Raw genomic sequence first — 11,676 nt, 5'->3', positions numbered from 1 at the left:
AGTGACGGATCACACATTGTGACGGGCCGAGCCTCGGTTGCCGTGGAAATGTGTGGGTTTGGCCCGAAAAGCTCAGAGACAGAGTGAGGGTTCAGATTAAAGCTTTATTATGCTTCCAAATATTCTTGAGAACTGCTTGGCCTCTCAATAGGCAGAGGACAAAAAGCAGCAGTACCAAAACACTATTAACAAAACATGCTAAGCCTCTGAATGGGGAAGAGGACACAATGCAGCAGTACATAGATCAATTAAAATACCTGCTAAGCCTCTAAATGGGGTAGAGGTCAAAAATCAGCAGTCAAAAAAAGGTCCACATTCAAGACAGGACTAGACTAACTGAACTAGACAGAACAATGAACATATATACACATGGCTGCCAGCACCATTTTAACACACGGGGGGTAGACACAAACACTAAACAATACACAATGACACGACAGACCCGAGACACGAACATAGTATTCCTTCACAATTATAAACCAATAATTTACTATGTAATGAATAATGTCTTGAAAGAATGTAAACCCCACCACCTTGTCCAGGTGGTCTGGCCCAGACCATTTTTAAGTTCCCCTCCTGCCAGTCTAGGCAATTGGCAATCTCCATGAGGTGGCTCCATTGCAATCAGTGGTATGAGTGTTTGTGTGTGTGTGTGTGTGTGTGCAATCCATGTCTGTTGGGGTGCGCTAGTGGTTGGAGAGATGGGGAGAAGTGTGAGTTCATGTGCGGTCGCACCAAACTGGAACTGGATGATAGAACAGAAGCACAGCATTATTACCTCCGCCAAGGAGGTTATGTTTTCACCCCTGTATGTTTGTTTGTCTGTTTGTTTGTTTGTTTGTTTGTTTGTCAGCAGGATAACGCAGGGACCGATTTCCATCAAACTTTGTGGGGAGATTGGGTAATATAATGGCAATAATTGATTAGATTTTCAGATGTCAAGGTCAAAGGTCAAGGTCACAAGGCGGAGGTTTGCATTCTCTGAATGCTCCCATTCTTGTTATGACTGTTCTTATTACGGGTGTGTCCGAAGATCAGAAAAGAATTAAGGGGTGAAACTAATTAAAGGGTGCATATTTGATTGGGTTATTAAGCTGCAGGGTTTGCCCACAGGGCTGTGACCTTCTGTGGAAGAGCAGTGCTCAGTGCTCAGTGCAGTCGAAGATGGTATCATTCTTCAGGATGATCCACAGATGGCCGAGATCGTAGGACATATGCTTCACTTGTCCACTGTAGAAAAGAATGTAGGTCCAGCTGGTACCTTCAGGTTTACAGGCATACGTGGAATCCCTGCAAAGGAGACATTTCAATTATATTCATGAAGGAATCATTTACAGTTGAAAGTAAATTGTATCACTATTATGAAATTATGAAAAAATACTTTATGGCCTAAAAAAGGCACAGGTGCATCGCCCATACAGAAGAGCATTTAAAGACAAACCTGCGTAACACATTTCCTTCAGAATTCACTCCATAGACGGATCCGTCACTTCCCACCTCGATCATAGACAGGCGTCCTGGAACCTTCTGCCAGGAGCCGTCCTCCTCACGTTTCCTGCCACAAACTGCTCCCCACCAGCATCAATCTGCTTCTGCCAGGAGCCGTCCTCCTCACGTTTCCTGCCACAAACTGCTCCCCACCAGCATCAATCTGCTTCAAGAGCCCTGATCGTTATAGAGGACCCAACAAAGGCTGATAATCAATTCATTTATTGATTAGTAATTATTCCTCAGACAGCCCAGCCCAGCCCATCCTTACCTTCCTCACAAAGATTTGATTTCTACTGTTAACACCCCAGCAGCTATAAGGACCACAGCTGTAGTACTTCAGACTGCCAGAAATGCGGCGCCAGTTCAAAGCACTGTTTCCTTTACTAAAAGCCAACTGTGTTCTCCTTTGGAAGACAGTAGATGGCATCTGCATGATTGGCTCCTGCCACAAACTGGTCTCCACCAGCATCAATCTGCTTCAAGAGCCCTGATCGTTATCATCAACCCTTCGGTCACAATTAAATGACTGACTTTTATTTTCCAGGAACTCTTCCTGGTCCTTCAAGAGAGTATCAGTGCATTACTTGCTTTCAGTGCAGATCAATGTGAGGTCGTTTGATACAGTTTGACACTTTATTACAGTATCAGTCAAAAGTTTGGAAAAGTTTTTTCTTTACTTTTATAATTTTTTACACTGTAGATAACACTTTTTTTTGTTTAGCACATTATTCCATTTGTGTACTTTAGTAGTTTAAATGTCTTCAGTATTAACCTACAATGTAGAAAATCAAAAAAGTAAAGAAAAAACTTCCAAACATTTGACTGGTACTGCACATTGCCATTGAATTCACCAGACTGATGTCAATGGACCCCAGTCCTCTCTATGAGTGTCTGGCCAGCCATCTGCAGAAACCCCTTCCGTTGTTCAGGTCAAAGGGCTTTGAGGGAATTCAAGAAACTGAATCCTTCCTGGAGAGCCTTGACAAGGATGTATGTACATTCCTTTTACTTTAAAATACTTTGTTGTCTTGCAGGCAGCGATTTAATGACATCACATTTGGCAGTTATCAAGTGAGGACATGGACTAAGGTGAGTGTTCAAATAGACTCTCTTACTCAACTTGACAGCAGGTTGCGGCACTTCACAGAGAAGTTATTTAAAAAGAAATAGCGTGTGGAATAATCTCTCTGCGATCAGACGTCTCCCTGCCATCTGGCATCTTTGAAAAAACTGAAAGAATTGTATCTGTATGTGTCACCAATAGAGTATATCTGAAGAACTGCATAATAAAGATATCATACATTATTCATGTCATGCAATTCAGAAATGTATTTCTTAATTCACATGCAAATGTCCTGTCATTTACAAATGTAAACGCTGCAACATTTATTTACAGACCATGTAAACGAAGATGTTCAAAGTTTAAGTATGTAAAAAGTTCCAAGAAATTATTCTTCCATCAGTCCTGTCCAGCAGTGTTTTTCTACATGCACTGGACAACGGGATGGTTTTGGATTGAAATAAAGGTGTGTGTGTGTGTGTGTGTTGAATGGACCGGTTATTTATTATTCATAGTTTATAATGGTATGCCATAGTCAATAATTCCACCTTATTTATACCTAGTATAAGTATATTACTTTTATTGGCATTTCTTGGTGAGGGCTCTTTGTTCATACCTGGGGATGGAGGTGAGAACTCCCTTCCCCCCAGGTTGAGACAAAGGTGTCTGCAGCCATGGCCTATTTTGAATCAATGGTAACACCCCTTAAACATTATGTATATAAGAGCCTTTCTCACTAGAGATAGGTAGATAAGCTAAGGTGAAGCGCTGTGAGTGAGTGTGTGACTTCAAGCCTCTGTCTCATGATGGTAACCACCATCGTTCAAGAATAAACCTGAAACATGACTGACAAAATCCATGACTGTGTTTTCCAATATATAGTAGAAAACTAATTTCTATCAGTGTGTGTATTTACTTTTAACCATTTTTTTTATCCACCACAGACATGCCCTACAAGTCAAGTCTTATGTCTGTGGTGGATTAAAAAAAAGGGTTCAAAGTAGATACACACCCTTACCTTTTTAGTGAGATGACTGAATGATTATGAATACTAGTGCAGTTTGTTGTCTAATTTTGTTCGTAGCTAACATTAGCTAGTGTTTGATGATGATTAGGACTCTGGCATGGAACAGAGATTTGTATATTTTGTGTCCCCAATCGAGTTTATCTGGAGAACTGCGTAATAGAGATGTATTATAAAGCATGACGCTTGCAGTTGAGTGTCATTTTGAGTACAATATGCTTTATTGATCACCAAAGCCACAATAAGACAGATAGAATTTCTTTTGAAGACAAACAGTTCTTCAAAGTAAAACCTGATATACCATCATGTAATGTCAACATCATTTCAGGATATTTCAAGTCTGTTAAATCCTGTTTAAAATCTGCACAACAGATGTGTTTATCCATATAAACTGGAACTGGATATTACAACAGAAGGACATGACGATTATGAAAGGTTGGAAAATAATTAAGTGGTGAAAATAATTAAAGGGTGCGTAATCGATTGAGAAATTCAGCTGCAGGGTTTAACCAGCAGGGCTATCTGTTGAAGAGCAGTGCTCAGTGCAGTCGTAGATGGTATCATCCTTCAGGATGACCCAGAGATGGCCTAGATCATAGGACACATGCTTCACTTGTCCACTGTAGAGAGGAATTTGGGTCCAGCCAGTACCTTCAGGTTTACAGGCAGAAGTGGAATCCCTGCAATGGAGACATTTCACTTTTATTCATGAAGGAATCGTTTACAATTAAAAGTAAAATGTATCACTATTCTGAAGTTATGAAAAAATACTTTGTGACTTGGAAAAAATACAAAGGTGCATTTCCCTCACAGAAGATCTTGTAAAGACAAACCTGCGGAAAGCTTCTCCTACAGAACTCACTCCATAGACAGATCCGTCACTTCCCACCTCGATCATAGACAGGCCTCCTGGAATGAGCTGCCAGTGACCGTCCCCCTCACAATTAAAGGAGTTCACCCCCTAGAAGACCCAACAAAGGCTGATTGGCAGAATCAATTCATTTATTGATTAGTAAGTATTCCACAGACAGCAGAGCCCAGCCTAGCCTTACCTTCCTCACAAAGATTTGATCATCACTGCTAACACCCCAGCAGCTATAAGGACCACAGCTGTGGTACTTCAGGCCGCCAGGTATCTGGCGCCAGTTCATAGCACTATTGCTTCCACTGTAGCCAACTGTGTTCTTCTTTGGAAGACAGAAGGGGGCATCGCCATGATTGGCTCCTGCCACAAACTGGTCTCCACCAGCATCAATCTGCTTCAAGCTCCCTGATCCAGAACAAAAACATTAACTTATGATTGCTCATGATCCCATATGGTTAAGGTCTGTACAAAACCTGGAATAACACTCGTCATGTACAACACTTGTACAACACATCTTTGGGGAAGAACTTGAACATATATTTCACACAGAAACGGTACAAGGTCCTTCAACATGTTTTTCTGTTACACAGAATTATGGACCGTTTTAGATACAGTGTTATTATACACACTGTTATTATATGTCCAGTCTTTCCCCATATGGGTTGACATCCTAATAAAGAAACACATTTTAAAAAGATAAACATTTCTGTTAAATCATACCAGCACATTCCTGTGGAATGATACAGGTGCACATTGAGGTTGTAGACATATTGCACTTTTATCCGTCTGAAAATGACTACATGCAAACCTTGTCTGTGTTGGTGGCTCACAGTTCCATATATTATTATTAATGTAGTTATTCTTACCAGTTACAGACACCCAGTCAGTCCCAACAAGTTTAAAGATCTGATTATTTCTGTTGACTCCCCAGACTCCTGCAGGTCCTACGGTGACATGCTTCAGTTTGCCTAGCAACTGTGTCCATGACGATCCAATTATTGTCCAGATGGTGTCGTCTTTGGCGACCCCGAACACTTGTCCAACACCTGCATCAATCTGCACCAGTGCACCAGGGACTTGCTTACAGCTATACTCTGCAAGACAAACAAAAACACTTAAATGCGGCGGTGGGTTGACAGAATGTAGTCAGACAGAGCTGGGAAAGATGGAAAACATGCACAGGTTTGAGTAACAGTCAGAAGAACTTACCCACACATGAAGTCGGCAACAGACAGTGCAGGGCAAAGAGAAGTGTTGCGATGCGGAGAGGCATGGTTCACTCAGTGACTAACTGACAAGTAAGTCTCTGTGACAAGTTCATGAGCAGCTTTTTATAGACAATAATGTATTAATAATTTATAGCAATTAGAGACAATATTGTTACCCAGGAGCTACGCTTACCTGTCGGTGTACTGTACGTCCAAACGGTTCTAGAGTTGTGGAACTCAAGGCGACAGTTCCGTTCTGAAGCTCTTGAAAGATGTTCTTCCTTTTCTAGGATAATGATGAGCTAATATTTAAAGTAATAAGTTAAGGAAAATCAAGGGGGCGGTAAGTCACCCCATTTACTGGACACGGGTCGAAGCCGAACGAAAGTTCATGAACTCGTTCATAATTTTGGTGAACGTGAACTGAACGTTCTGTATTATTGCCTGATGAACGATACTGGAGTGTGAACGCGTTCATTCTGGTGTCTGTGAACGGCACGTTCACTCTTTTTAATTTCGTTCAATAAGGTGCCAGATTTCTAGGGACTTCCAGGCGAAAAACCCACATTTAACAGTCATTTAACAGTTTCAAATCGCTGCGTGTGCTTTATTTTACTGTCAATGCCTGGCAAGTGTGAGAGCGACAAAGTTGCATAGAGGCCGAAAGCGGTATTGCAGACATATAGAGATTTAGATATTTTTTTTTTAGCTCGCAACATATTGAAAAAAATAACTGAACTAGTTCATTTTTTGGGGCTGTGAACTTAGTTCAAATTTTTGAATTATGAACTATGAACTGAACTAGTTCATTTTAAAATGTGTGAACTATGAACTGAACTAGTTAATGTAGAAAGTGAACTTTCCCAACACTGACCACCGAATCCTTCTGTCCATATTGTCAAATATGAGCATTTCTGGCAAGGCGCACTCCTGGTTTGAATATCCCATTTCCCAGTCCTCTGTAATACCACGTCACTGTAAAGGCATACAAACGCTCCAAATTAAATATTTAAACAGTTCTGTTCTGAAGGTCTTTTTAATACAGGATAATGATGAGCTAATATTTAAGTAAAACATTTAATTTTGCAATAGTGAAGTTACTTTATGTTTCATTCTATAATACAGTCTTTCCTGATTACAAATTGTTGTAATACAAAAAGATCCAGAGCTTTTTCAGCATCGGGACTTACCAAAATATAATTATCTTTTGTGTTTGTTATCTTGTGTTTCACGTCCTATATTGAATGTGCCTGCTGGCAGTAGGCTTAATGGAATGAATCATAGAATGAGATCTTGCTAGCGAAAATAATTATCTCACCTCTTTCATAATAAGTAGATTAAAAACAAGCCCAAAGAGTAGCCTATCTAATTGATACAAATAGGATAATGATGAGCTAATATTTAACCTAATAAGTTAAGAAAATCAAGGGGGCGATCAGTCCCCCCATTTACTGGACACGGGTTCAAGTCACGCCTGATGTCATTTCCCAGTCCTCTGTAATAACACGTCACTGTCCTGTCCAAATAAAGGCATACAAACCCCCCATATTTAAAAGATAAGAAAAGGGAAACAAAGTTCATAGTCTATTTGCTTTAATTCCAGGGTATTCAGAAATTGATGAACAGCCAGTGTACAGGAAAACAGGGTCAAAACAGGTGTTGTAGCAAAAGAACCTCTTCAAATCTTTGAGTAAATACTCATTCAGAGTCAGAAAACCGAATGCGATAAACTTCACTCTTGCAGATATTTCATTCAAATCGAGAGTGGTGGTCCATGGAGCAGCTCTGTCAAATACAGATATGTCAGATACACATACGCGTTTTTGTAAAAACGGGACGCGAGCAAATGCATTGATTCCTATGGTAGGCTACGGCGCGTTTAAAGCGTGCGCCCCTTCTCCACCACGCGTTGCGTCTTTGAAGCGTTTTTTTTAGGTGCGCTTAAAAGTTGAACTATTCTCAACTTTCCAGCGCAAGGCAGGGAAGCGCACCGCTTCTGTTTTGGCCGCCGCACTTTGCCAGGGTGTTACTGAAGCGTTTCTACCTGAAAAAAAGACGCGTATCTGAGCCCTAACCAAGCAGGGAGAGGAGACACACACACACACTCACCTCTCAAGACAGGCCTGTGTCCTCAACTCACCTGGTAGAAGAATCTGTAGAGCGAAGTGCTCACACCACAAAGATGATAGCCTTGATAGTTAGGGAGTTCACACATACGAAAATAATTATCTCACCTCTTTCATAATAAGTAGATAAAAACAAGCCCCAAGAGTATCAAATGAATAGATTATTATGAGGATATTTGTACTGTATGCTCTTATGTATCATGTACCATATACAGTATGTGTGTAGTACATGAATGTGTAGATGACCATAGAAGTAGGAGTTTGAATATGTGTGTGTGAATCTGTGTATAGGGATCAGTGTGTAGCCTAGGTATGACGTCAAGTGTGTACAGAGGGTAGAGGAGTCGTTAAGAGGAGTCGTTTAGTAATTGCAAGGTTGCTAGTTCGACTCTCCACTTCTCCTTACCAAGAGTGTCTTTACATTTCCTTGAAAGTCGTTTTGGATAAATACATTGAAGCAGTGAAAAGATATTGTATGTGATCATCTCTATTCTTATCATGAGTCCACCTTAAACATTTTCTACAATAAAGATATGCTATCGTTCCCTTCTGTCTCTCACTGAGAGTGGGGTGTCCAAAATCCTAACAGGTAGCCGTCCAACTACATGCCCGCTGGACCCCATCCCATCCATCATCCTTTAAGCCATATTGCCTGCCGTCTTACTGGCAATAACACAGTTGATTAATGCTTAATTTAATTCTGCAACATTTCCTTCTTCATTCAAAGTGGCTCAGGTAACACCGCTGCTCAAGAAGCCGCCTCTCGATCCCACTCAGGTGGAAAACTATCGACCCGTCTCACTTCTCACGCTCCTATCTAAATCTATTGAGAGTCACAATGTGGTTAAGGAGGTCAACCATCCACCACTACTGAGGGTGCTAACCATGATGCTAGCAGCATCAGTGACATTAGCATGAACGCTCAGGTTGGTCCGATAAGACCAAAACTCCAGATATATCCACCTTGCATGTTTTGAGTCCAATAAAGGTTCGATGTGATTATTGATGATTGTGAACAGACCATGTAAATGAACAAGTTCAAAATTTCACTGTGTAACAAGTTCAGAGAAATTATCCTTCCATCAGTCCTGCCCAGTAGTTTTTTCTTCATGCCCTGGACATCGAGACGATTTTGGATTGAATGAAAGGTGTGTATCTACTTTTAACCTTTAAAAAAAAAAAAGATTTATTTATGGGCTTCTTAGCCTTTATTTGGATAGAACAGTTAAGTATTTTGGACAGGAAGTGAGGAGGAGTGAAGAGGTGGGGAGAGGATCGGGGGACGACAGCAGGCCGGAATCTAACCTGCGAACCAGGCATTGTAACCTGTAAATGGGGGGCTTATTGGCTCGCGCCACAGTGCCCCCAACTTCTAACCTTTTTATTTAATCCACGACAGATATGCCCTTCAACGCAAGTCTCATGTCTGTAGTTTAAAAGATTAGATTAAAAAAAAGTTAAAAGAAGACTCATACCTTTCCTTTTTAGTGAGATGACTGAATGATGATTGATACTAGTGAAATTTGCTGGCTAATTTTGTTGATAGCTAACATTAGCGTGGGTTTGATGATGATCAGGATCCTGGTATGGAACAAAGATTTGTATCTTTTTGTGTCACCAAACGAGTATATCTGGAGAACTGCGTAATAGAGATGTATTATAAAGCATGACGCCTGCAGTTGAGTGTCATTTTGAGTACAATATGCTTTATTGATCAACAAATCCCCAAGAAAAAAGACGAAAATCATTATGATTATTTTAAAGACAAACAGTTCTAGAAAGTACACCCTGATATAACATCATGCAAAGACAGGATCAAATAAGGATATTTGAAATCTCTGGATAATGTTGTTAAAAATCTGCACAATAGATGTGTTGTTCCATATGAACTAAACTGGAACTGGATAATACAACAGACGGACAGGACGATTAAGACTGTTCTAATTATGGGTGTGTTAGAAGATCGGAAACTAATTAAAGGGTGAAACTAATTAAAAGGTGCATATTTGATTAGGTAATTAAGCTGCAGGGTTTGACCAGCAGGGCTGCCTCTGTGGAAGAGCAGTGCTCAGGCAGTGCACTCATTGGTGAAGTCATTGGTGCAGTCATAGATGTTGCCATTCTTCAGGATGACCCAGAGATGGCCCAGATCATAGGACACATGCTTCACCTGTCCGCCGTAGAGCTGAAGGTTTGTCCAGCCGGTACCTTCAGGTTTAAGGGCAGACGTGGAATCCCTGCAAAGGAGACATTTCAATTATATTCATGAAGGAATCATTTACAGTTGAAAGTAAAATGCATCACAATTATGAAGTTATTCAAAATGACTTTAGAGCATCGAAAGACAAACCTGCGGAACACTTCTCCTACAGAACTCACTCCATAGACAGATCCGTCACTTCCCACCTCGATCATAGACAGGCGTCCTGGAACCTCCTGCCAGGAACCGTCCCCCTCACAATTAGAGGAGTTCACCCCCTAGTGGACGGAACAAACACTGATAAGCAAAATCAATTCATTTATTGATTAGCAATTATTTCACAGACAGCAGAGCCCAGCATGCCTTACCTTCCTCACAAAAATGGTATCATTACTATTAACACCCCAGCAGCTATAAGGACCACAGCTGTAGTACTTCAGGCCGCCAGGTATCTGGCGCCAGTTCATAGCACTATTGCTTCCACTGTAGCCAACTGTGTTCTTCTTTGGAAGACAGAAGGGGGCATCTACATGGTTGGCTCCTGCTACAAACTGGTCTCCACCAGCATCAATCTGCTTCAAGAGCCCTGATCCAGAACAAAAACATTAACTTATGATTGCTCATGATCCCATATGGAAAAGGTCTGTAAAAAACCTTTATGAATTACACTTGTCATGTTAAACATTGGCACAACACATCTGTGGGGAAAAGCTTGCACATATATTTCACACAGAAAGGTCCTTCAATGTGTTTTTCTGTTACACAGAATTACAGACCCTTTCAGATACGGTGTTAACACACTGTTATTATATGTACTATATCAAAAGGAACATAAATTAATTAAACAATCTTTCCCCATAAGGGTTGACATCAATATAATAAAGACACACATCATTTTAAAAATATAATATCATTTTAAATCATACCAGCACATTCTTATGGAATCATACAGCTGCACATTAAGGTTGTAGACATATTGCACTTTTATCCGTCTAAAAATGACTACATGCAAACCTTGTCTATTGGTGGCCCACAATTCCATAAATTATCATTAGGGAAGTTATTCTTACCAGGTACATTCACCCAGTTACCCCCAACAAGTTTATAGATCTTATCCGCTTTATTGGCCCCCCAGACTCCTGCAGGTCCCACGGTGACATGCTTCAGTTTGCCTGGCAACCTTTTCCATGACGATCCAAACCTTGTGTAGATGTTGTCAGCTTTGTTGACCCCGAACAATTGTCCAACACCTACATCGATCTGCACCAGTGCTCCAGGGACTTGCTTACAGCTATACTCTGCAAGACAAACATAAACACTTAAATGCGGTGGTGGGTTGACAGATGCAGTCAGAGAGAGCAGAGGAAAGATGGATAACATGCACAGGTTTGAGTAACAGTCAGATGAACTTACCCACACATGAAGTCGGCAACAGACAGTGCAGGGCAAAGAGAAGTGTTGCGATGCGGAGAGGCATGGCTAACTCAGCAACATTAACTGACAAGTAAGTCTCTAGGAGGTCAGATGAGCAGCTTTTTATACATTCCCCAAGCACAAGCTTCCTGTTGGGAATGTCTGTTTGTTCTTAGTCTTGGGCAGGGTGTGTGTGAGATTTGGTAGAGTGCCTTTTGTTTTAAAACACTTGTGTACTTAAAGTGAGAAAATACCCACTCGATGTAGAGTTTGTAAGTGATTAGAACAG

At 40.9% G+C, this 11,676-nt stretch overlaps 1 protein-coding gene across 1 annotated transcript; it reads right to left on the bottom strand.

Annotated features, from left to right (window-relative positions):
- Nucleotides 1-9,842: 9,842 nt before the first annotated feature.
- LOC308377725 (fish-egg lectin-like) lies at nucleotides 9,843-11,451 on the bottom strand (the record flags this gene model as incomplete). The annotated part of the gene is made up of 5 exons (XM_080854464.1): nucleotides 9,843-10,011; nucleotides 10,125-10,252; nucleotides 10,343-10,560; nucleotides 11,045-11,272; nucleotides 11,388-11,451. 5 exons carry the CDS (start codon nucleotides 11,449-11,451, stop codon nucleotides 9,843-9,845), a joined length of 807 nt encoding a protein of 268 aa, XP_080710590.1.
- Between the last annotated feature and the right edge of the window lie 225 nt (nucleotides 11,452-11,676).

This window comes from Sprattus sprattus, assembly GCF_963457725.1.
Source record: "Sprattus sprattus genome assembly, chromosome: 16".
In the NCBI taxonomy this organism is placed as follows: Eukaryota; Metazoa; Chordata; class Actinopteri; order Clupeiformes; family Clupeidae; genus Sprattus; species Sprattus sprattus.
Note: the sequence above shows the minus strand (reverse complement) of the source record. Positions and strands in the feature narration are given on the sequence as shown.